Below are 26965 nucleotides of genomic sequence, written 5' to 3'. Positions count from 1 at the left end.
TCCGTCACCACTGAATTACACTACATCCATCTTTTTGTTTGAAGAGGATAATATTCTCAAACTTCTTCCCTTTAGAGTTTTATCTATATTTATGTTTGATGGCATTGTATTTTTAACAAATGATATTGTTTTACTATTGAAATCAGCTGAATATACCCAGATTGTTATCGAAGGAGTTGGTGGGGAGGCTTAGATTGGTTTTTATCATTCGAGGATGGATTTTCACTCTGGGTTGTCCAAACACCTCTTTTCCCCTCTTTTCCCTCTGGCCATTCCCATTACTAGAACTTCACCTTCTCCAGGGTTGGGACCATGTCTGTCTTAGTCACGGCTGATGTGTAATAAATAATCTATTAATTTTTGATGGATGAATGAATGAACTAATGAGAAAGCAAAATGTGGGGCCGGCCCTGTGACATAGCAGTTAAGTGCACACGCTCCGCTGCTGGTCGCCGGGGTTTGGATCCCTGGCGCATACCGATGCACCGCTTGTCAGGCCATGCTGTGGTGGCGTCCCATATAAAGTGGAGGAAGATGGGCACAGATGTTAGCCCAGGGCCAGTCTTCCTCAGCAAAAAGAGGAGGATTGGCATGGATGTTAGCTCAGGGCTGATCTTCCTCACGAAAAAAAAAAAAAAGAAAGCAAAATGTGTAAAAGGAGCTTCTTATATAAGTGAGTTGCCTTAGAAAAAACTAACAGATTTAGTTAACATCAGCCAATATTTTTAAAAATTATTTTTAGTAAATTTCAAATACCAGGATTTTTTTCTTATTTACGTCTTTCTCATCCTCCCTCCCCCACCATAATTAATGTACAATACTTAGTCCTGTTTATTCCCATATTTCTAAAATATGCGTTTCCTATCCTTTTCTCTTTAATATCCTCACAATATGCAATGGCAGAAGGCTTCCATTCTCCCCCAACACACACTTCAACTTAAGCCCACAAACTGAATCAATAAATAATTCACATCTCCAAGGACTTTGTTTAATAGAGTTTCTCCCTCAGTGACCCAGCTCATTCAAAATAACTCCTCTTTCTTCATGAGGTGAATGTTAATTCTTTTCCAAGGCCAAGTTTTCAAAAGATAATTGAGAAAAATCAGGGAAAAAAAGAGAGGAAACAGCCATTTGAAAATGCTATTTTTCTGTATTGTCTTGTTTTTATGTCTCTGGAAACTCCATCAAGTGTTTCGACCATGGAGTCAGAATCTCAGAAGTAGAGGAGACCTTTTACAGACTGTGTATTCTCTCTTCTCACTCTTTCTGGAATTCCCTCTGCTGAGCTGGCCGACTTGCTGAATTTAGCAGCGAGACCACTTTCCTAAATATAATTGTGTGTTGCATCTGACTGATGTTTTGAAGACATCATTATTGATTTGGCAGCAAAAGGGGATGGTATTTATAGAACCTGGAAAAATGATCAACTCTGCTTGGTTTATTCCTTTGTTCCCAAGGCTAAATTTAGGATGTTGTGTTTTTTTTTTTAAAAGCGCCTGTTTTGCAGAACATTTTGAATGTGTTTTGTTATGTTGCTGCTTGTTTCTGTTAGACTAAGCTATGTTTAAGTCTATATTCTCTTCTAGAGTATTAGATCTTTGAAATAATAATATGTTGTAATTATAACAGTAATAGCTTACTCTGCACCAGGCACTGTTCAAAATGCTTTATACATGTTATCCCACTGAATCCCCTCAACAACCCCATCAAGATAGATATTATTATTATTCCCAGTTCACAGATTAAAAAAACTGAAGTACGGAGAAAATAAGGAACTTCCCCAGGATAATGGAGTTGGTAAGTGTCAGAGCTGAGATTCAGAAGCCCGTCTCTGAGTGTGGTGACACTGTGCTGTGTGGAGAGGAGAGCCCAGGATCTGAAGCAGAAGTCCGGGTTCTGCCACATCCTACCTGATAATCCACTGGCCTCCCTGGGCCTCAGGGATAACGGTCAGAGCTGCTCTGCCTGTGTTTTGAGGTGTTTCTGAGGATCAAATGAAATGATGATGAGAGAATTTGGTAAACTATAATTCTCATATTGAGTTGTGTTAGTAAAATGAAAACACCTTCAGGAAGATTCTAACCTCGTCTTTTCCTACTTCATGAGCTTGATTTTGCGGTAATCCCAGGGACATGGGACCCGTGAAGAATGCTGTTTCTAACTGTGAGCTTTCATGGGCATGGGCACCAGTGCAGCTCGTTCTTCACCAGACTTCAACACCCTGAACGGCAGTTGCATTTCTCTCCAACAGTGTCTTGTCCAGTCTGTGCATTCAGGGGCTTCATGTCTGTGTTGCTATTTGGACACGTAAAGAGGCTACATTTGGTCCATCAGAGTGAGGTTCAGACGTTAGGAGCTGATGACAGACCATGCCCAGTGCTGGCCTACAAGTTCCATCAAACTTAGATAGTCTGATTAAACCAGAGGGAAAATGAATTGTTACCGTTTTAAACAGCCTGAGTTAAAAGTCTTTATTTCTGAGTAGTATTTTAAAATCTTCCCAGATTCAAACACTATTGGGATCAAATACTCAGTTTAGGAAAGAAACACGAGATGTTCTAGGGAGATCTGTTTTTGAGTTACTGTTGTTCCCTGGAACTGTCTGGTCACATTGTGGTTAGCCTTGAAGACTCTCTGTGTGACTAGTAGATATCTGTTAACGCAGATGAAATTTGCATCAGGAGATACCACCCAACTTCCTGAAAGCACCATCTGCCCTTGTTATTTCTCCTTCCTCATCGTGTGAGAGCTGTCCCGCGGGTCTTTTGAGACTTTTTTCTGAAAATCAGATGAAGTGATGATGAGAGAACTTTGGTAAACTATAATTCACATGTTGGGTTGTGTTAGGAAAATGAAAACACCTTCATGCCCATGAATAATCTTCCTGCTCCTTGTGAATCTTGTGTGAACCTTGTCACAGTGTTCAGTCTCCTGTCTTCATAGATCTGGCAATTGATGATAAATGCTGCATCCTTGAAACTCTTCTTCTCTAGTGTTATTTCACCTCAGTTGTTTTGGTTCTCTTCCCAGTGTCTATCCATGCATCTAGATGTAGACATTTAGCTGTATCTTGTCTTGTATGTGCTCGTGTATGTGTGTGTGTGTGTATCTCTTTTGTTGGCAATTAGGGCACCGTCTGAAAATTCCCTACCCTTCTGCCTCCTCTTCTTGTTCTCCTCAGCATTCCTTTCTCCTCCACCCCCAACTCCTATAAGAAACTCCTAATTTCTGCACTTAGTTTTAGTGTCTCCTTTCTCATACTCTTTGGTTCATTCACTCAACACGTATTTATTGAGCCACTGGGAACATGAGAGTGAACAGGACTTGCTAAGTTCACACTCATTCAACAAGTCCCTGCCCCCGGGAGGTTACAGCATAGTGGAGGAAACAACTGATAAGAAGGGAACCGGCTCCTGTAAGATTTGCTGATTGTGACAAGAGTGATGAGGAACACTGAAGTGGTTAGGCAGAGAGTAAGTAATGAGGGGTGACAGGGAAGGAAAGGCTCTCTAAGAAGGTGACATCTAAGCACTGATTAGGAGGATGGGGGTGGGTGGCCCTGAGAGCTGGGTGGAGTGTTTCCGGCAGGGGAATAGTTTGGGCAGAGGCCCTGAGGTGGGGAAGAATGTGCCACGTTTGTGGATCTGAAAGATCTGCGGCTGGAGAGAGTGAGAGGGAGGGGAAGGGACATGGATGGGGTTGGGGGAAAGCAAAGATCAGATCATGCGGACCAATCAGGCTGTGTGTGGAGTTCAGATAAGAGCAACCAGAAGCCACTGGAGGGTCGAGTGCAGCTAGTGAAGTAATAGGATTTACGCTTTTAAAAGATTTCTCTGATTTCCATGTGCAAAATAGATTGGGGAATTATGGAAGCAGAGAGACCAGTTCCGAGGCTGCAGACCCATCAAGAGACAGTGCAGCTGTCTGGGAAAGAAACCTACAAGTTGAACTATTTCTGTTACATGGATGACCTCTCAAGTCTGTATTTCTGGTTCAGATCTCTTTTGTCTTTGATTGCTAGACCAGTGGTTCTCAAAGTGTGTTCCGTGGACAGTAGCGCTTGCACCACAAGTGAGCTTGTTAGACATGTAAACCCTGGGGCCAGCCCGGTGGCGTAGCGGTTAAGTTCAGAGCGCTCTGCTATGGCGGCCTGGGATTTGCAGGTTCGGATCCCGGGCGTGGACCTACACACCACTCATCAAGCCATGCTGTGGTGGCATCCCACATACAAAATAGAGGAGGATGGGTACAAATGTTAGCTCAGTGACAATCTTCCTCACCAGAAAAAAAAAAAGAAATACAACCCCAACCCATGTACCCCACCCCAACCCAGTGAGTCAGAAACTCAAAAATGAGCTCAGGAAACTGCCTTCAACAAGCTCTCCAGGGGATTTTGATGCATGATAAAGTTTGAGGACCACTACTCTAGGCCAGTGTTCTCAAATTTTAGTGACATCAGAGTCACCAGGGCTGCTTGTTAAACTGCACATGCTGGGCCCCACCAGAGTTTCTTTAGCAGACTGGGGTGGGAGGGAGGATGTCAAGAATTTGCGTTCATAACAAATTCTCAGGTGATGCCCATACTGCTAGTCTAGGGACCACACTGAGAATCCTCACTACCTAAGGGACACGTCCACCGACCCCACCAATACTCTAAAACTCTGCAAGTGCCGAACCAGATTCATCACACACACATCCCCGACAAGCTTTTTCTCCTGCCTCTCCTGCTGGCCATCAGCATTCTTATTTTCCAAACCTGTGATCACTGTGTCTCTCACTCCTTTTGTGTCGTCATTCTTTCACTCGTGTCTATATCAGCCAGTTTCCAAGTCCTAAATTCCACATTGTCTCTCCATGTGTTCACTCTGTTTCATCACCACTTGGTTCAGGTTCTCATTGTGTCGTCTGGATAACTGTTAAAATCCATTAACTAGTCACCTCTCCTAATCCTCCTAACAACTAGTGAATGAATCATTGTCTCTGGGGATGGAGACCAGGACAGTCTCCAGGTGACCCTATCAGTGTTAACTGTGAGAACTATTTCAGAGTTTCCTACCTTGAATATGCATTAGAATCACCTGGAGCATTTTTGAAACTACTAATTACCAAGGCTTATTCCCAGCGATTCTGATTTAATAGTCTCAGAGGGGACCTAGACATCATTCTTCTAAAGCCCTACAGGTGGGCTGAGACCCACTGGGGAATATGGAAGATGCACAGCAGAGGAAGACAGTCAGGGACTCATCAGTTGACTGAATGTAGGGACTGAAAGGGACATCTGAAGGTGAGCTATGACTCTGAGTAAGGTTGTAAGACTAGGAGCTAGGAGACTGGTGAGGCAGAGTCAATAGGAACAGGGAATTCAAGGGGAACAACTGATATTTTGGAGGCACAAGGATGTCTGGTTCTGAATATCCTAAGTGTAAGGTGCCAGCAGGACATTGGAAATGTCAACAATACAGTTGGAATGTGGGTCTGAGCATGATGAGTCTGATCTAGAGATAATAGTTGGAGAGTTGTTTACGCAGAGGTGGTTGTGGAAGGTGCTGGGGCAGATGAGGACCTCTGGTCTGGTTATGTATAGGCTCTGTGTGTCCCAGAGTGGGGTTCTACCCATATTAAAATCACCTGGGCTGCTTATTTAAAAATGCAGATTCCCGAATGCTTTCCCCCAGAAACTCTAATTCACTAAATCTGGATTGGGGCCTGAGGATCTGAATTTTTTATGGCTCCTAAGGTAATGGCAATGCATACTAAAGTTTGAGTGTCACTAGATAAAGAAAAGGTGTGAGGACAGAGACTTGAAGAACATCTGTGTTTGGAGGATGAGAATTAAAAGAGGGATTTGTGAGAAGAAGAGAGACCACCAGTCATAGTGGTGAGGGCAGTAAGATTGTACGGGATCTGAGGGCAAGGGGGGACTTTGAGTAAGAAGACTGAGCAACAGTTTTCTCAGGCCAGGACCTCGGGTGATGTAGCCATTGTGTCCTTGTATGTGTCCTTTTTTACGTTGGTCGCTCCTGACCAACCTACTTTTAACCAAAGTAATGGTTTAAAAACTAAAATTTTGGAGCCAAAATGCTATGCTTGAACCAAATTCTCTTGTGTAAACTTTTCTATGTAAGCATGAGCAAATAACCTCTCTTAGGCCCACTTTCCCATCTGTAAAAGGGGAATAATCATGTATGTCACTTGTTTAATATGATTTGTGTGTGTGTGTGTGAGGAAGATTAGCCCTGAGCTAACATCTGTTGCCAGTCCTCCTCTTTTTTCTGAGAAAGATTGCCCCTGGGCTAACATCCATGCCCATCTTCCTCTACTTTATATGGGACACCACCACGGCATGGCTTGACAAGCAGTGCATTGGTGCGTGCCCAGGATCTGAACCTGCGAACCCCGGGCCGCCGCAGCAGAGCTCGTGCACTTAACCGCTACGCCACCGGGCTGGTCCCTTAATATGATTTTTATAATAATTAAATAGCACAGTGTATATAATGTACTTAACATTGTGCCTAGTACTTATAAATTGTTTAATAAAAGGTAAATACTATTTGTATTCCCAAAAGCACTATATGTGGCATATTAAAAGTACTCAAGTAAATTGCTGAATTTAAATTTGATGCGTAATGAAGAAGGAGCATTCTTCACCTGTTTCGGATCTGGTTATGTAATGACTAGCCAGCCATCTTGGAATAGTTATGTCAGACCTGAAGCAACTGTAGCTCTGTGGCCAACTGTTTTCGGGAACAAGATCAAATGATAGATCAATAACTATTGATTCAGCTCCCTGTTCTGGGCAGGCAATAAGATTCTTTACCTTAGAAGCCTATAATCGAATCAGGTAGAATACATATAAAAGGGTAGAAAATGAACCTTTATAGACAGCATTGTATAGAATATGTCCTACAGGAAAGTTGACTGTGAACTGAGGTGATTAAGGAAGACTTCACAGAGGAGTTGAAAATTGAACTTCATTAGTCTGTGGTTAGAGAAACCATAGGGCCATATGCCCACTAAGGGATGTCCCTGTTGACCTGAAGAGTTCACTTATTCAGTCCAGTGGTCTTATCCCTTAAACCTTGAAATCTGAACTTTTTTTATCTTATCTAATGATGAAAACAAAATTTAATATGGTCATAAATACACAAATTAAGAAAGGATGACTTGGGGCTGGATTTGACCAATTAGATATGCTTAACTTATTGAGGGAGGGGGATGGATACCACAATTTTTGAAAACCACAATTTCTTGAGGCATATTAGGAAAGACACTTTTTTCTCCAGTAGGAAGAAAAACAGTTGATGGAATGTCATAATTCTTATATCCAAGGCTGCTGAACAGGCTTCAGCAAACTTTACCAAAGATGAATGCCAGAGGGTTAACTCTAATATGTGACCCTTCCAACCACCATGAGCATCTTATAAAAGAAAAGGTGCGGTGGTGGGCTTGGTCAGTTACGGTGATGCGTTACTGCCAGCAGAGGCGAGATGAGCAGATGAGGTCTCGCTATGAGTTTCATTCTGTTGTGTCTCTAACTCTTTGACGACCAGACACTTGGCTCCTGCATGGGTAAATCCAAGCCAAACCTGTAAATATGGTGGCCCCAAAGCAACAAGAGCACTTAATCAACTGAGTTGAATCACGAACAGTCAATGTGAATTGACTGTTACCTTTTTCATCACTTTGTCTTTTGAAAATCACTAATTACGACATTATTATGGTTTGAAAATCACTAATTACAATATTATTATGGTTTTTGCTAACTTTAGGAGAATTTTTTTCAAGGGGGGATATTTTGACACTTCAGAAATTTTATGTTTAAGTGCTAGTTTAACTACAATTATTCAGGAGAATTATAACTCAGAAGAGTGAAAAAAATTTCAGAAATAGTAACAAAGCCACTGAAATTAATACTGGAAAACCACAGAGAAGGAAAATAGTGCCAGAAAACTGGAAATAAGCTGGTGTCATCAGATCTTCAGAATGGGAGAAGGGAAAACTAGTCCTGTGAAGCCTGGTGTTAGCCCTCACCACATTTCTAGAACAAACTAATTTAGCATGAATGGAACGTGTGCCCACTAAGTCTCATGTACTTTGTAATAGTTGGAAAATAAAGCAGTAACTTCTAGGAGCCAGCATGAAATTGCTAAGGAGTCTGAAATGTCTTCTTTTAAATCACAAGGATTGTCATATTCAAGTTCATTCTGCTCTGATTATTTAAGCGCTGCTGTTACACAGCTTCCATGCACCAGAAGAAAAGACTAGATTACATTTAAATGAAATTAGGAAAGGGACAGGGGCAATGTCTTTCATTTCACCTAAAACCTTTCTAGGTTTTGGTGTCTTTATCTATAAAATGTGGACCATAATAATCACTGACCTATCTCCTGATATAAAGAATGAGAAGGGCTTTTAAAATGTTAGTGACGTGTAATAAGGAAATCTTACAATAAACAAGAAGAAAAACGTGGGGTGGAGGGAGAATGAGGGAGAAAAGCGTGAGGGTGAGCAGGCATTGCACATGTGACGTAAACACAACTTTAGGGCAGAAAAAGACCTTAAGGAAGAATGCTATCATTTAAAAATATAAGTGAAACGAGGCCCAGGGAAGAGAAGTGACCTGTGTTAAGTCTCACAGCAAATTAATGGTGAGAAGAAAGAAAACCAAAAAGGGAAAGAAAAAAAAAAACCTAAGAGTTAGAAGTCAAAAGGGTTCTTGTGGGTACTGACTCAGAAGGCCTGGTACAGCTCGCTAGGACCTTTCTCTTAGCTCTGAAAACGTTCCTCTGCCTTCGGAACTCGGCCGAGTTGACCATGCTGGACCATGGCTCCCTGCACAGGAATCTTCCCAAGGGTCCCCCTCAGAGAGCAGGGTTGGCACCCCGCCATGCTCAGCATTCACCCTTTTATCTGCACGGCTCTCCCCCTCCAAGCCACCGTCCATAGAGGAGAAATCAGGGCCCGCATCTCGTTGCCTGGCTCTCATCCCTCTGTTTTACAAAATGAAGCTACAAAAAAAAACCTTTAGAGTACTTTGCTTTAGAGATTCAAATAACTGCAGAGATTCAAAGAAACATACATTCTCAAAATTATTTTAGTTGGTTGTTACAACACCAAAACATCTACTTATTTGATTTATTTGAAGAGGAATGTATCTACTGTAACTTAATGATTGTTTTTTCTTTTTATGGCAGTTAAGTCAGTAAAACTAACAACGGTGGGACAGTATGAGTCTTACGTGTGGAGCTGTATCTTTAAGGATAAAAACTTTTTTATATCACATAAAAAGTTATAAAAGTTTTTCTTGTTAAGTTGTATCTCATTATAGAAAGGAAAATGATGAAAAAGATATTCCCATGAAATAATTTTAGAAACAGAGAAAAAAACGAAACCTCTCAGCTAAGTGGTATGTGGGTCTCTAGGGTTGGACATGGTTGTTAGCTCACATCATCACGGGAAGGTTTCCTGTACAGTTCTCACTGTTCGTGAACTCATTTGAAAGTCTTTTATTCCCTATAGTTTATGTATATTTAATTTTTAAATTACTAAAACCATCCCACATGGTAAAGAAATAAGAGGAGAAGGATGCAATGATTTCCTTAAATTGCTTTTGTCAACGAGATAGATCAGCAAGTGGCTAACAGCACATCATAAATTCCTTTGCTCCCAGACAAACTCCCCTGATAACACAGGGCGGTGGCACCACAGTCAGTTCTGACACAGTCTCAGGGCCTCAAAGTCTTGCCCAGAAAAGAAAAGCAATTCATGTGAAGAGCCGTGTTTCAGGAACTGTGACAGAAAGGTATTATCCCTAACAGTAATTTAAACTAATAAAATAAGTAAATAAAAAGTTTTCCTTTCTCCTTTCCATTTCCAAAGTCAGTGTCTCAGAAACCATCACGCTACTTGAAACCGTAGCAGCAGGAAGAGTTGATGAGCCCCATTTTAAGGCTACGTTTTGGAACTCAAAAATGTACTGTCGGAGTCGTGACTGAACAGGATCGTTAGGGACATGTGGCTGAAATAGCAATTACTACTCAGTTTAGTCAGATCAGTTAAGCCATCTGTGATCATCAGCCAAGCCTAAGTCTGCCGTAATTCAACGAGTAACTCTGCTGTGTCACGGTCATATACAATTCACTGACTGCAGTGTTGTGTAGAGCACTTTGGACAACTGATCAGACGCATATGGGTTACGTATAATGAAACCATAGGTACAGAATGTTGCTCTTGTTTGCCTGCCTACAGTTCACCTTGACCCTCGTGTTTGTCCGGTTGGATTTTTCTCTCTTTTACACCAAAGCCCACCTCCTCACCACCTCCAATGGCTGTGCCACACCAGCATCCCCCGTTTGAACCACCAGCATCCCCTGTTTGAAACACCAGCATCCCCCATTGCAACTACCAGCATCTCCCATTTGAAACACCAGCATCCCCCATTTGAAACACCAGCATCCTCCGTTTGAAACACCAGCATCCCCCATTGGAACCACCAGCATCTCCCGTTTGAAACACCAGCGTCCCCCGTTTGAAACACCAGCGTCCTCCATTTGAAGCACCAGCGTCCCCGGTTTGAAACACCAGTGTCCCCTGTTTGAAACACCAGCATCCCTCCTTGCAACCACCAGCATCTCCCATTTGAAACACCAGCATCCCCCGTTTGAAACACCAGCATCCTCCATTTGAAACACCAGCATCCCCCGTTTGAAACACCAGCATCCCCCGTTTGAAACACCAGCATCCCCCATTTGAAACACCAGCATCCCCCGTTGGAACGACCAGCATCTCCCGTTTGAAACACCAGCATCCCCCGTTGCAACCACCAGCATCTCCCATTTGAAACACCACCATCCCCCATTTGAAACACCAGCATCCCCCGTTTGAAACACCAGAGTCCCCCGTTGCAACCACCAACATCTCCCATTTGAAACACCACCCTCCCCCATTTGAAACACCAGCATCCCCTGTTTGAAACACCAGCATCCCCCGTTTGAAACACCAGCGTCCCCCGTTTGAAACACCAGCATCCCCCCTTGCAACCACCAGCATCCCCCATTTGAAACACCAGCATCCCGCGTTTGAAACACCAGCATCTCCCGTTTGAAACACCAGCATCTCCCGTTTGAAACACCAGCGTCCCCCGTTTGAAACACCAGCGTCCCCCGTTTGAAACACCAGCGTCCTCCGTTTGAAACACCAGCGTCCCTCGTTTGAAACACCAGCATCCCCTGTTTGAAACCCCAGCATCCCCCGTTTGAAACACCAGCATCTCCCATTTGAAACCCCAGCATTCCCCGTTTGAAACACCAGCATCTCCCATTTGAATGGCTCCAGCTGCCTCCTATGCTTCCACTCTTGCCCCCAGAGTCTGTTCTCCCTGTTAAATGGGTCCCATCATAAGAACCCTTTTAAAACACAGGTCTCACATCACTCCCTGCTCCAGGTCCTTATTGTGACCTCCAAAGCCCTTCGTGGTGGCCCTGCACACCTCTCCAGCCTCACATTCTGTCATTCTCCCCCGTGGTCACTCCACTCCAGCCATGCTGTGGCCTCCTTGCGTTTCTGGACCACTCCAGGCCCACTCCCACCTCAGGGCTTTTGTGCTCCTGTTTCCATCACACAGAAACCTGTGTGGCTCAAGTGTGGCCTCTCAGCAGAGAGGTTTCCCCACCATCTTTTCTGTAGTAATGCCCATTGCCTCACAACCACCGCCCATGCTGCCTGTCCCCTTGCCTAGCTTTTGTATAAAAATGTTTTTAAAGGAGAGTTTTATATGTATATATGTATAGTGTCAGTTATTAAATGATTTATTGTAAAATACATAATTTATTATATTTCTTCTTAGGCACTTCTTTTGCCAGCTTTTTGATTTTTGATTTACAGAATTTTTTTGCAAAATATAACAAAACAGGGTTCTTTACAGTTGCATTTGGCATTTGTGGTCTGAACACAATTGTATTGAATTTCTAACAACTAAATGAATTCCGCGTGAAGAGAGCTGAGCTCACTCTCTGTCCTCTCTCTCGAAACCCGCAGACGACTTGCTGGAAACGCTTTGACATCCGTTCCCAAGGGAGCATTCGCGGGACTTCACAGTCTCAAAGTTCTGTAAGTAAACCAGATATTATTGTTGTATTTCCGGTTTTAGTGTCAAGTGGATGCTAATTAATTGTAAAGGTTGTGTCCCTCTAATAAGCTATTGAGAGCCGTGGGATAATTCGTCTGAACTCAAGTCTACCTTTGTTGGTACTGTAGAACCATACTATACCTGGCTGGATTTGTGTATGAAAAATATTCATCTCTCCTTCTCTAACTTTAATATCTAAATTTATTTGCCTCTAAATAACCAACTTATCAACTCAAACTTCTAAAAGAGTATTTCCCTTTCCTTCTGTTATGAAGTTGGGGAGAGTTTCTTGAATCATTTTGATCACCAAGTGAATAAATCTCTGTGATGCTGACATGATGAGATCACAGCTTCAAACCATTTACAAAGTTTGTTTCCTTATAATGTACTGAGTAAGGATCAGCTAAAAAATGCCAAGTTTATGTTCCACTTGTAAATAGATGTGGGAAAACCTAGTGCACATAGATACACTGAGTAGTTGTTTAATTGAGAAATGTTAATTCATTGAGACTTGTGAACATAGGTTTTCTGATTATTTAATTTCCAACTTCCCAATTTGTTTATCAGAGAACTCATCATTATTGAATACCTCTTTCTTCTAGTACTCATTGCTTAATTTTCTTTCAGTTTATTCTGTGTAGAAAAAAACAAGCACCTAGGTAGAGAAAATAGATAATGCAAGTTGAACGTCATACCGGGAAAATATTATCTCAGAGAAAATAGCCTGATTTTATTTTCTTTCTTTGAGATAAATGTTATAAACTCTAAAAAGACATTTGATATACTTCTGCTTAATGGAAATTTCATTTCATTGACCTGAGAGATACATAGGCTATTTTTAAAAAGTAGTTTTATTTAAAGTTAATATTCTGTTAAAAGTTAAATTCAATGGCAGGACCATTGTTTGGTCTGCTTGGGTAATTGGGTTTGGTCTCCCCACCCTTAAATAATTTTTTCTATTAGGCAGAAATATTTTTAAGTTGTCATATTGCCAAATCCTAACATTAATTTATTATGTGATAAAATTCTGAGCTATAGCACCAACTCTAACACGCCTGTATCTTCATGAATCCAGCTAAATATTTGGAACCATTTAAAAGGCATCACGTAAATCAAGTTTAGATAAGACAACTAAGATGATGTTTTTCCTGCGTCAAACTATGTACCACTAAGCATTTTGGATACTTGTCAAATAAATTATACTAGAATCAATTATTTTAATTCACTTAACAAAAATGTATATTGGATATACTGAGCTAGAGTGTATGTGTGTGTGTTTGTGTGTGTGTGTGTGTGTGCCACTCAAAGTGGAGTTGAACAAATTATTGCTGGAAATATGAAGATCAATAAGTATGGTCCATGTCCTTGAAGAGCTTATAATCTAGTGGTGGACTGTGGGATCACGATAGTGGGACCAAGACCAACAAACAGATCCCCTCTGATTCTTCTGAAAAATGTATCTAGAGATGTGTGCAGGGCACGATGGAAGCACAGGGGTTGGGAAGCTTTTAGTCGAGTCTGGTGGTTCAGATTCGGCTTCCCAGGAGAGATGTTTTTCCAAAGAGATGACCTAGGAGCTGAATCTTGAAGCACAACCAGGACTTAGCCCTCCACATGAGGTGGCCGACTGAGGGGACAACACATGCAGAGACACAGAGGCAGGAAGTACCTGGATGTACAGGCGGCTCCAAGCAGGTTGGTGCTCGAGCATTTAGGAGAAAGAGGGGAGTGTCTGGAGAAGAGCCTGGAAGAGAGAAAGGGTCCTGGCTGCAGGGATCCCACATGTCATGTCCAAAACACATGGACAGTGTTCTGTTCCAGGCTGAAGAGAGGTGAGCCGGGGAGTGGCGTTTTCGGACCTTGCAGTTGAGGTCGCTCACGGTCCACGTGCGGAGAGTTCAAGAGGAGCCAGGCCCCTGCCGGAATCGTCTTCACCCTTCCCTTTCCTTTGCTGACTTAAAGACTGATGTTCAACTATCAACTTCAGTTGTCAAATGTTTTGAAAGCATCTCAGCATTAGAGCAGTGGTTCTCAATTGTGGTGGTTCTGCCTGCCACAGAGTGGTCTGGAACCTCTGGGGGCGTCTTTGGTTTTGCAGATGGTGGGCCTGTAGTGACCTGTCCTGCAATGTGCTGCTCAGCCTGGCGTAAAGAGTTCTCCTGCATCCTCCCTGACTCCTGACTGCCCTCCACACCACATGTAAATCAATAGGACTTTCACACGTAATAATACTAAAAGGTTTTACAAGAAGTTCTGTATAAGCTTAATAATCTGTACAGGAAAAATTAAATGGAATAAATATATACTTTCAAATTCATTGAATAATTAACTCAGTTTGTGCATCCTGTTTATTCCAAGTATTGTATGATTTCTAACCACATATTTAGTTTAAAATGGTGTTAGTGCAGTAGAATTACCTCAAAAACCACAAAACAAATTAAAGGTATAGAATGTGGAGATGTAAACCTTCTTAAAAGTAACTAGCATTAAATTAGCAGAGAAACATGAAAAACAAGGATCTCATTGAATTTCACTAACAAAGGTTGCTTTATAAATATTTTGTATTATGTTCTTTTAAAATTTTTGGAGCACAATCATACAAAATCTATTCTGTGATGATTATATAATTATTTATTTATTTGGGAGTGGCCTGTTGCTTTTTAATCTCACTGTCCTGCTGTCCATCAGGGTCTACCACCCAGCTTCTATGAAGGCACTGTCATGACTATTTGTTTTTCCAATAGCCTCGATCCCCCACTGCCTATGGGGGGATACGCTCGCCTCAGCATGTAACGAAATTTTGAGATAGGATAAATGCTCTTTGCGACATTTCAACCCTGTCTTGTAAAAGAGAGAGAATTATCTTGATCCGTTCTTTCCTGTCAGGGGCACTCATTTGTGAGACTGTAACCTTTCCTAATTTTCCCCACGACAAAATCTGAAATCCGTCTTGGCATGTCTCTTTATTTAATAAAACTTATTTCCTTCTTTCCAATATATAAAGTCAGTATAGTCTGTTCTGTATCTTAACTCCTGTTCTTATTCTGGTGTCCACCTGGGCCTCTCCTCTCATTTCCCTGATCTTGTACAGAATAGCTTCTGATGGTGTCATTTCTCTCCCACTCAACCTTATCCATTAAAAGTAGAAGCAGACATCTGACTCGTTCATAAAAATATCTCCCAGGGTACTCACATCTGAGTGTCACGTATATACTGACATATATGTCACTTTATTATGAATTACTTTTATTTCTCCTCTATAATATGTACCCTTAGGGCAGCACATTATATTGATTTTTTTCTTTGAAATGATGTGTGTAGACAGGCTCTATTTTTATGAATTTTAGCTAAGTATAATAGATGAGGCATTACAAAATATTTGGTCTTAAAGGAAGAATTGGGTCCAATAGGTTGAGAACCACAGTGCCAGAGGCAAAATGCTGAACAGAACAGGCCTGTCCCCACCCTCGTGGGAGCTCTCTCAAATGTTTTATAAAGTCCAAAAGTCGTTGGGAGAAAGAAATAACTGATTATATTGTAGCATGGTGAGAGGACAATACAAAAGAAGTATTTGTCTGGGGCCCTGACCAGTAGAAGGGTAAGGAGGGCGTATACTAGAAGAGAAGGGTGAAGTAACCCAGTCCATTCAGATGGAGAATGAAGACAGCGCCCTCCTCAGCTGGGACTGTTTTACATCTGAAATCTGGTTCCTGGGAGCTCTGGAAGATAACTAATATTTAAGATTATTATCCCTGTAAATATTGGCCTTCATAAAAAATAGGTTGTTGGTTCTGTATTGCAGAATTTCCAGTCCAGTGGAACTCTGAACCAGGCTATCATCAGTAAAGATTTCATGTTCTTGGATTGGCCACTCAGTCAAGGGATGGCTCATCCTCCTGCCACCCAGCCAGAACCAAAGCCACCTGGAGGTGATGGTGAAACTAACCACAAAAAAGTCACAATTAGCCAAAACTGTCTCATTCCCATGTGGGCCCAGAATAGAGTCTCAATAGTTATCTGATTTCTAAACTCAGGACAGTGAGGCAGAGGGAACCTAAGGATCAAACCATTGATTGTTTCGAAGTCCCCTTTCATCTCCCTCTGCCTCACTGCACCTGTTCTTACTTATTCCTGTTGGCAAAAACGATAACCAAGAAACCATATTGTTAGAGCAGCATGGGATGCTATATGGAATAGGGAATATTTTAAAGCTCCTCAGGGCAAGAACTTCAGAAAATATGAAGTCATCCTTTGTCTCTAGGGAAAGTGTTTCATTTTCTTTTCTTACCCGTATGTAAATGATAAAAATGGAGTTACAGTGCCTAAACCCGTGTTCAGTTCCTGGTACATTCTGCTTATGTGCAGTGCGTCAAATGAAGGAGTGTTGGTAGGAGAAACAGCAGCCGTGTTCTGAAAGCTTTCTGTTTCAATGGCACTCTATAGTGCTGTAAACTCTTAACTTGTCTCCCACTGGAATATCTTAAACAAAAACAGAGTTTTCTAATTAACTCGTTGGAGACCTACAAGGATATAATCGAGATAACTTGCTCTTGTTTTGTCATTTGAAAGTAATTAAACAAAAGTTCTTTATTTAGGGAGCGATCAGGACTTAAATTAAGTAATTTTTTAAATTATATTTTTGGTGTTTTACTAGTAGAAGTAGTTGAAAACTTAAATTGCTAGGAGGTGGCTAGGGGTAGCTTTATAAGTTAGCATTAGTAAAGCTCATTTAAGTTCCATTTTCTGAAGCCAGATATATAAAGCTACTGAGACAGTTTGCAACTATTCAATGAAGGGAAACCATCTAAATATCTCTTATCCTCTACTCCAATTTTCCACTATTTTAGGAAAACCACATATTAATAGTTTCATTGTTTGATTAGCAAAGCATAGAAAGACAATTGAGGGAGTGACTCAGCATCATGGGGGAGTGTCTTTCCCCTCAAAGTTACAACCAGTCAGACATCCAGTGATCCACAAAGGACCCCCTGCACAGCACACCAGAACACCTGAGTGATCCATGCATCTATGCATCTGAAGGTGGTGGACTAGACCTCTGGGAGGCAATAAGAACTAGGGGAGCAGCCCCCTGGCTCCCCCTCAGCAGCAGTGATCCAAAACATGGATCCTCACACTGGCACACATGCCAACAACCACGGGCTGCAGGGGCAACCATTGGCTTGGCCCCTGCCCCTGCCCCAGTGGTGGCGGTGGTGCACATGTCCTGAGGCTTCAGGACACAGAGTGGATCTGACGACCCAGCCCCCGCCTTCTCCCCTGGCAGTGGCACTGGTCTCTCCAGCAGTGGGGACAGCAACCAAAACATGGATTTCACTGGCAGGAGCAGAGTGCCCTGACCTGAGGTCTCACAAAGCACACTGGTGGGCATCAGTGACCAGAGACTACAGGGCCAGCAACAACACGTGTAGCTTAGCCCCTGCCCCTCCCCCAGCAGTGGCAGGTGGCACCTGCGATCTGAGGCTTCAGGAACCACAGCAGCACCTGAGATCCGGCCCGCAGTGGCAGCACCCCCAATACCAGCTCTACCAGCAGTGGGGCTGCATACAAGAACCTGGGCCCCAATGGCAACAGCAACACCTGTGAACCCAGCACCCCCAGCAGCGGTGCAGCCAGCACCCCAAGACAACCCAGGAGCAGCGGCACAGGTGGTGCACAAGGCAGCAGCACCTGAGCCCGTGGAGAGCCAGTGGGGGAACACAGGACCCAGGCAACCCTGGCAGGAGCAGAAGTGCTCAAGGCCTGGTGACCCCAGTGGCAACAACTGGGACTGCAGTGACATCGAAAGCAGCAAGGCACCAGCAACCTCAGAGACACAAACAGCACAAGGAGGGCACTGATGACACATCTGGCAGAAGCAGTCAAGGGTGGAAAGTGCAGGCTCTCAAATACCACCAGAAGCAGCTCAGAACCAAAGTAACCAAAGCCTTACCCAAATAAGGAAGGTGTTTACTACCACAAATGTGCCAGCAGAGGATCAACTCATCAAGCACCATGAAGAACTGTGATAACATGGAAGAACAGAAAGAGAACAACAACTCTCTGGAAACCAAACTTGAAGTCACAGAGGATTACAATCTGACTGACAGAAAATTCAAAATAGCTGTCATAAAGAAACTCAATGAGTTACAAGAAAACTCAGAAAGACAGTTCAGTGAACTCAGGAGTGAAATTAATGAACAGAAGGAGTACTTCACCAAAGAGAATGAAGCTCTAAAAAAACACATACAGAAATTCTGCATATGAAGAACATGACTAATGAGATAAAAACTAATGTAGAAAGCATAAAAAATAAAACCAACCTTATGGAGGAGAGAATCAGTGAGCTTGAAGATAGAAACCTAGAAATGATTCAGGTGGAGGAGGAGAGAGAACTAAGATTTTTAAAAAATGAAGAAATTCTTCGAGAAATATCTGACTCAATCAGGAAAAGTAATATAAGGCTTACAGGTATTCGAGAGGGAGAAGGGAGCAGGGACTTTGTTCAAAGAAATAATAGCTGAGAACTTCCCAAACCTGGGGAAGGAACTGGACTTACAAGTACATGAAGCCAGTAGAACTCCTAATTACATCAATGCAAAAAGATCTTATCCAAGGCATATAATAGTAAAACTGGCAAAGTCAATGACAAAGAAAAAATATTAAAGGCAGCCAGAGAGAAGAAAATAACCTACAAAAGAACCCCAACAGGCTTTCAGCAGATTTCTCAGTGGAAACCTTACAGACTAGGAGAGAATGGAATGATACATTCAACAATACTGAAAGACAAAAACTATCAGCCAAGAATACTCTATCCAGCGAAACTACCCTTCAGATACAATGGAGAAATAAAAGCTTTCCCAACTAAACAATAGCTGAGGGAGTTCATCACCACTAGACCTCCCCTTATAAGAAATGATTAAGGAGGCCCTCCTACCTGAAACAAAAAGGCAAAGGTTTACAAAGCTTTGAGCAAAGAGATAAATAGACAGAATCAGAAAATTGCAGCTCTATATCAGAATAGGTTAGAAAGACAATTCAATACACACTTTGTACCAGTAATACGTTGCCTACAAAGTTTAGACATTGATTAAGTCCATTATCTGTATCTTATCATCATTTAAATTTATCACTCAATTAATGAGTGACTTAGAAAACATTTCTTTGAAGTTAAAATTATATATTAATACTGCTTGGAAAAGTGTAAAATAACATAGAAATGTAAACTTTTAATATTAAACTAAATTACGCAAAATATGGAATTCAAGCTACTATTTTCCCAATTCCCTAACTGGGAAGTAAAGTGTGAGATCTCCCTAAAACCTGACTTTGTTCATAAGGAACCAATACATTTTGAGACCCTTGATTTATGAAAAGTTAGTTGAATTCAAGTTTAACGTAATGAAATTACTTGAGTAAAACTATTGGAATACAAGTGACAGATTTATGTTCCTTAAGAAAAAAAATCTCAGCCATAGTGAGAAAAGCATAAATTTTATGATCTCCAAATATTTTTCACATCTTATTTGCACGTAAGCTCATATTTGCATATGTGCAAGTATTATAAATACCTTCATATTTTAATCCTCCAACACCTATCAATCAGATGATATTATTCAATTCCCATTTACAGATAAGAGGCCCAGGGTCAGGAGATCAAATGGTGTGCTTGCCAAGACTCAGGACTCAGGCCTCATCTCCAAGCTCCGTGTGGCCTCAAGTTCAGATGAAAATATTCAGCTAGCAACATTTGGCACAGCACAGGGTGGTTCTCAGCGTGGGTGCCTTGCCCAGCAGCACAGAATTACCTGGGAGCTTGTTAGACATGCAAATTCTCTGGCCCCCACAGACCTACTAAACCAGAAACTTTGAGGTGGAGCCCAGCAAACTGTTTTCACAAGCTTTGCAGCAGGTTCTGATGAGCCCTAAAGTTTGAGAACCACTGGCATAGATTTTTCTTTTTTGTTAACTCGTTAATTAAAATGTCATGTCCAGTGCAGTATCACTACGATTAGTTTGAGAAGGAGTTTATCAATTCACACAAAAAGGGCTGACCTTTGCTAAATGTTTACCACGCAACAGTGTCGTTCTATGTGCTGTCCCTCCCTGGATCATCAGTAGGCCCTGGGGGTGGGTATTATTACAGGTCACTGAGTCATGGAGAGACTGGGTAATTCACTGAGGCCACAGTTCTAGTAATCAGACTCAAGAACCCGTGCTCTTAATCGTACCTTACTAATACCCTCACATATGATCTGAGAATTTGTGCCTTCAGCAGACATTCTTGAGAGGATGCCGCAGGGCACAGTGAAGTGCATCAGGGTTTGGAGTTAGACATTTCTGGGGTGAATCCCAGCTAGTCACCTAATGAAAAGAAACTTCGGTTGTGGAGAAGAGAGAACCAGGCAAATTGTTTCTGAAATCCAAATATAAGTTTGTGACCTAATAAGTAAAAATATTTCCTAAAAATGTCTGCTTTCCTAAAATAGTCTTCTGTCTCTGGCTTACATGGAACATGAAATACTGGGGGCGGGAAATGGCTGCAAAATGGCTGCGTTATAAACGTTTATTCATTAGGCAGCAAACTTTAAGGAATGTAATGGGAATTTTTTCCCCGCTAGCAGAGATCTGCTTTTATTTCATTCTTGCCAGGTGTTTTGATCCTGTAGCCCCCATGTTCTGAAAGGACTGTTGAACCCAGGAAAACAAAGCACAAATACTACACAGAAAGAATTTAAATCGTGTCCAAGTGTGCGAGGCGCGTGCGAGCCTCCCAGTGCTGTCCTTATGTCTGTTTCGTCTGATCACAGTCACCACAGCAAGCCTTCACAAGCCTTCAAAGCATAGCCAAGATCCCGTCATTCCCCACGTGAACCTTCCACAAAGTCCTCTTCACGCTGAAAACACAGCCTCACGGTGACCTGCGGCGTCCTCACGAGACCCCCTCCCTGCCCTCTCCCACCCGCTCTCGTCTCTGCCCCTCGGTCACTGGGGACCCTCGGCTCCCCTCTCCCACCCGCTCTCGTCTCACCCCCTCGGTCACCGGGGACCCTCGGCTCTCCTCTCCCACCCGCTCTCGTCTCTCCCCCTGGCTCACCAGGGACACTCAGCTGCTCCTCTCACAGGTCATCAAGCTCCCACCTCAGCGCCTCTGCACTTGCTCTTCCGAGATGTTCCCGTGATTCGCTCCCTGACTCCATCCTAGTCTCTGCTCAAGCGTCACCTAGTCAGTGTCTTCACTCACTGCCCTGTTACTGTCTGTCCCAAACCCACGTTTTGCTTTTCGTTCATGGTATCTGTCACCTGTCTGACCTTATGTAGTCACTGGTTAATTTGTAGTTAATTTGTAGTTATCTGTCGCTCCTCACAGGAACGTAAGCTCCCCAAGGGCCAAGGTTTCCTCTGATGCTCTGCTGTTCCCCCGTCACCTAGAACAGTGCCTGGCACTGCTATGGCTGGTCATTTTCAATTATTGCTAATTCTCTTTAACGTCTTTGTTTGTTTTAATTGCAGTATGCTGCAGAATAATCACCTAAGACAGGTACCCACGGAAGCTCTGCAGAATTTACGAAGCCTTCAATCCCTGTACGTATACTTGAAATTGCAAAATATACTCAGGGTCAATTTGGGAAAGCCCTTTGAAATGTCCAGTTGATCACTTTAGTAAATTCCTTGGTTGGGAGCCATACCTAAACAGATTGTGAATAAGAGCTCCATCAGAGCAAGCATTCTTCACGTCCTCATTAGACAATATGTGCCGGAGGAACAGTGTTGGAGTTTGGGCTTCAGGGCTGAGCCTTAATCATAGAACCTGCTGTTAAAGTGCCTCTGATGTATGCTGCTCTCTCAGGACAAACATCTGCCTCCGGCATCTTGTCCTACATTCCCCTGTAGTATTTTAGTTCCTGAATTCAAATCAGGAATAATACTTTCTCCTTTTATGTAGAAAAATGGATGTCACGATCTAGACATCTTGACATCTTCAATTTATTCTGTTTTTGATTATCTGAGCTGCCTTGTAATGAAATTTGCTGAGTTAAAACAAAGACTTAATATTTCAAGTTCTGTGTGTACATCGGGGTCCTCAAATCAGTAGCCTAAGATCTAAGAGTATATCTTAAAGCCTCACTGCACAGACCTACAAACCAAGAGCCTGCCCATCACCACACACGGCCACACAAAGATCCTCACAATCTCACAGATACGCACACAGCCACACACAAACATACACCGTGGTGGGGTTGGTGGTCCCTGCTCTGAATCCACAACTTTTCCATCAGGAGTTTCCACCTTCCGCTGATTCATAACCTCTGAATAAATAAAAATTAGTTATTCTTCACAAAAAGAATTTTCGTACCAGCTAGATGTTTTGGAGCTTGGGTTGTAAGCAATTGTTACAGTGATTATTGGGCAAGACTGTGCCACAAGTGCCTGGTCCATACGTCTTGATCTCATCAGAAGGTGTAGATGTTCACAGTGTGTCACATGGTTCATGGTGTACACATGCAGAACACATGCTTTCATCTTCTTTACACTGGAGGTCGTCGTCTGTCGAACAGAAGACAGGTTTCTTGGTCTAGAATGATGCGGGAGATACACGCATAAGAAAGGCAAGTACTGCAGCCTCTAGTTGGAAATCATTGTACAGAATCCATTGGTTAATAATTATAGCCGTCTGCTAATGCCTTTTACTGAGGTGACACAAGAGAAGGAGGGACGTGAGATTTGGAGATGATACTTTCTTCCTTTGATCTTTTTTTCTTTTAATGAAAGCAAATCTGTACTTGAGATCATTTTAAGCTTTTTACTCCAGTCAAAAAAATGACTTCCTAGGTTTTCACCAGCCCATAGATAAACTGCCCCCAAGTCCTTCGTGGCATGGGTAGGTCTGATGCATTTTCGGGAGCTCCTTGATGCCATCACAGGCTCGGGGCTCCTTTGTTACTTGAGCCTCTCCCTGAAGGAAAGAAGCAGAACCCTCTCCAGCTGGGTGTCTGTGTCAGGGCACAGGGTCTAGTGGCTAAATTGAAAGCAAGATGATAGCAGGGCCAGGAGGAACTTTAAACAGCTGTGAGGTAGGCTGAAGATAGAAGGATAAGAGTTTGTAACCAAAAACCACTATCAGCTGAAACAGGATCACAGCAGGACACACACAGAAGTGAGCTCTTTAAGAAAGAGAAACCACGTGGTGCCTCTCTGATGAAGGTGCTCAGATTTAGTTTCTTACCATCTAGATGTTTGCTGTTCACCAGGTGTCTCTTGTGTTTGGTTTCTGGTTCACAAAAACAATTACATTTGAAACCTTATGAGTATGTGCTCCCTGTGAAAAAGCCGAGGGTTAACTTCATGCAACGCTTCTCAAGTCCACACAGAGGCATCTGGATGGACACACGGCGCCCAGTGCAGGCTGTTACGTGACATCTGTCGAGTCCCTTTGCCCAGAGCACTCAGATCCCGGGGAAGGGGTTTGAGTGTTGGTGGTGTGTGCTGTGCCACTTTTTCTCACCTACATTTTTTGTGTGCTGCTTTGATACAAGAATTAAGATTTGACAAAAAGCATTATAAACATAGACTTCACCACCAACCATAGACGCTGTGTTGTACCAAGGCGCCTCTTACCGAGATTGGAAGTTGGGCCACAGTGAGCCCTTTACAGTTTTAACTGTTGTCCTGGATTCAGAGCGTTTAATAGTTTTCCTTCTGCTTCCTTTAAGCAGCTCCAAACCAAAAATGTTGGTTTTAAGTTTAATGGTCATTACAAACATGCATTCTTTTCCATCCTCCGTTCATTTCCCATGCCAAATTTGGCCTTCGTGCTACTTCCATATCAACACGAGGAATGATGAGGCGGAGACCTGTGGGAGGCCCCCATTCGGTTACCCAGCTCTTCTCGGACAGGAGCAACCCTTAGACCTTCCCCCAGCCCTTTTTCTAATGATTCCTCTTTTTCTCTCTCTCGAGTACACTCTATTTTTTCCACATTATTCTTTTCCTGTATCGTACATTTACCCTCTAAAAATCACTCTGCACCCTACAGAGGCTGTGAAGGCATTGCCCCTACACATCCTGGCCTCGTAACTTCTAAAGGGGGGCTTCTCAACCCTAGTTTCGAAGAAGAATCCTCTAGAGACCCTGAAGCCTAGGCTGCACACAGAACAATTAAGATCAGAATCTCTGCGAACAGGACCCAAGCATTGCTGTTTTCTAACTGGTTTAATTATATAGTTAAGTGCTTCTTAAAGGGAAGATTGGGAAAACTCATGTCCTGCAGCATAGCTTCAGGTGGTCTGCAAGTATTCTCCCGAACTGTTTTCAAACCTGAAATAATAACAAAATCCATACTTTACATTCCAATATAATAATAATATACTTAGAATATGAAATAGTCAGGGATTGCCTTGTTACTGTTGAATTGAAACAGCTCACATCTGCCTAATAAGTCTACTGACAATCTGGGGCAGATAAAGGTAGGAGGCCACATGCCATATAACCCTGCTATTCCATTGTGTTCCATGGACCAGAGCATCAACGCCTCCTGAGATGTGCAAAACCTTGGGCCTCATCTCTGTCTTAATCAGATGCTTCATTTTAACAAAATCGTCAGATGATTGTATGCACAATGTATTTGAGAAATTAAAATTTTTAGTGTTCTATGACATTAACAAAGTGGTCTATGAACGAAAAATGATTGAGAACTACTGAAATAGATTGCTGGTTTACTTTGCTCCTCCCGTATGGACTTGGCTTCACGGAGTGAAAGTTGAGTTCCAAGTTAAAGTTTAAGAAACTTGATATATTGAAATTGGTAACATTACTGTGAGGAAGAAACAAATGCACTCATGTTTCAAAGGATGTGATTTTCTATTTATTCCACATAAACAAAATATATTTTGCCTTGTTCATAATGAAAACACATAGGTACATTTGTGTTCTTTTAACTCTCTCCTGATGCTTACAAATTGCTGGGCTCAAGAATAAGAGGGCAAAGCCATGTCCAGAGCTCAGTAGCCCAGAGCCTGCCTCTGTACAACAGTACATTTGGCTTCTAACATGGTCATGACTGCCCAGACACCAATTGGATTTTTGTAATGTAATCAAAGATAACTTAATTTCCTCTCTGTTTTTTGGAAGGGAATAGGAAATGTAATCAGAATTCACAGTGAGTTGTATTTCACCAAGAAACTTCTGGCATTATAGTCATTTGAGGACTAGGGTCAGATTACAGTGATTTGATGGAAACTCGAAACTTAACCCTCCCATACCCTCGCACCTGTATATGAATAGTTAAGAAATCAATCTATGAAACACTCATCCCCTTATTTGTTGATAGTCATTAACGATATTCAACCATCTCATTGTCATTAGTGGAGTTCAAGATGATCAAAGACAATGACATATTCATGTTTGTCCAATTAACCAGAGTATTATTTAATCCATGTTGTTTTTCATTCCAAGTCTGCACTAGCGAAGCTAATTGTGGAATATGCACAATCATAAAAATAATGGGTTCATTTACCAATAGAAAAGGAAAGGGGAGTTAAATGCATCTTCTGTGTTGTCTCTATCCTCTGATTAGCTAATGTTCATCTTCAGAGTACAAGACTGTATTTTAAAATCCAAGAATGTATAATTCCTGCGTGAAACATCTGCCCATGCATCTTATTGTGATATTAGCTTCAAGGCTACAGACCCCACCCCTAGATCCTGTGAAACGTCCATAACTTCACCCACACTCTTCCTAGTTGGGTTTTGCTGATAATAGTCCAAAAAGAGAGTAAGCTAGAGAAATAGGTGAGGAGGCAGAAGTGGGGCTCACAGGACTGAGCAAGAAGAAGGCAGGAAGAATCAGCAGCTGTTTTCTCCTGTTGAGATCCAGGAGCCTATCGGGTTTTCAGACCCGGGGTATAGAATGGGAAGGATGTAATGGAAGACAAGGAGCTGTGAGCAGACAAAAGGAAGGCAGAGTGAGGTAGCCAAGAGGATAAGATTAAAGGATCAAAGGAGTTAAGAAAGAAAAAACCCAATGGTTTTAGTATTAATGAGATTATTGCTTCCACTAAAGTAGTCTTCAGAAAGAGAAATTACAAGCCTACACATTAAAAATACACTGTGGTTTTGGTTTGTTTTGTTTTTTCACAAAAGTACCAGTATATAGGGTACATGTTGGGATGAAGGTAGACTTGGAAGTTCTGGAGGCCAAGGGTTGTTGTCCATTGCATTGTTAAGAGTTTATTTCACGGAACCACGTACAGACCAGCACCTGATGAATTGTTATGAGGAAGAGAAGTGTTGCCTTGTCCACTCTCCTCATTTAAACATTAGGAGAAAATTGCTTTCAGTGGCAAAGGCTTTTCTACACAATGCTTACAAGAAAAGAGAGAGCTCAAATTGGAGCATGGTCCTCAGAATCATATATGAAAAAAAATGTGAATACTTTATGCAAGACTCCATGTGTGAAAGATTCTTACAGCAAGTTATCTGCCAGTGCTATGATAAATCACATACATGACAGTCATATCAGATAGACAAGTATCTAAACGGGAACATGGATGTTGTCAAAGGAGAAGCAAAATAAACTTTTGTTAGCCTTGTGATGGGCAATGGAAGTTAACTTGGGAAAGTAGGTTACACTCCTTGGAGAAGCTAAAGGGATGACGGCTGTGGGAAGGCTGTGTTGTGAATGGGGGAGAGCGTGTCCCCTTCTCAGGATAGACGGGTCTGTGAAGAACTGTGAGAAGGCACATGAAGAAGCAGTAGAGCATGAGGACATTGCAAGAACAAAATCAGAATGTGGAACTGGTTAACACACGCGTTATGAAGGCAGCAGCCACCAATATTCAT

At 42.2% G+C, this 26965-nt stretch overlaps 1 protein-coding gene across 1 annotated transcript in view; it reads left to right on the top strand.

Moving 5' to 3' along the window:
* Nucleotides 1-26965, top strand: part of LGR5 (leucine rich repeat containing G protein-coupled receptor 5) — a 119923-nt gene that overhangs the window by 59158 nt on the left and 33800 nt on the right. Inside the window, 2 exon segments of the mRNA XM_004429417.3 lie at nt 12037-12108; nt 21638-21709. Of these exon segments, the coding sequence (XP_004429474.3) occupies nt 12037-12108; nt 21638-21709 (144 nt within the window).

Source organism: Ceratotherium simum, chromosome 17, assembly GCF_057802395.1.
Source record: "Ceratotherium simum simum isolate JZ-2026a chromosome 17, ASM5780239v1, whole genome shotgun sequence".
Taxonomy (NCBI): Eukaryota; Metazoa; Chordata; class Mammalia; order Perissodactyla; family Rhinocerotidae; genus Ceratotherium; species Ceratotherium simum.
The sequence above is the reverse complement of the archived record's forward strand: the minus strand, read 5'-3'. Positions and strand labels throughout refer to the sequence as shown.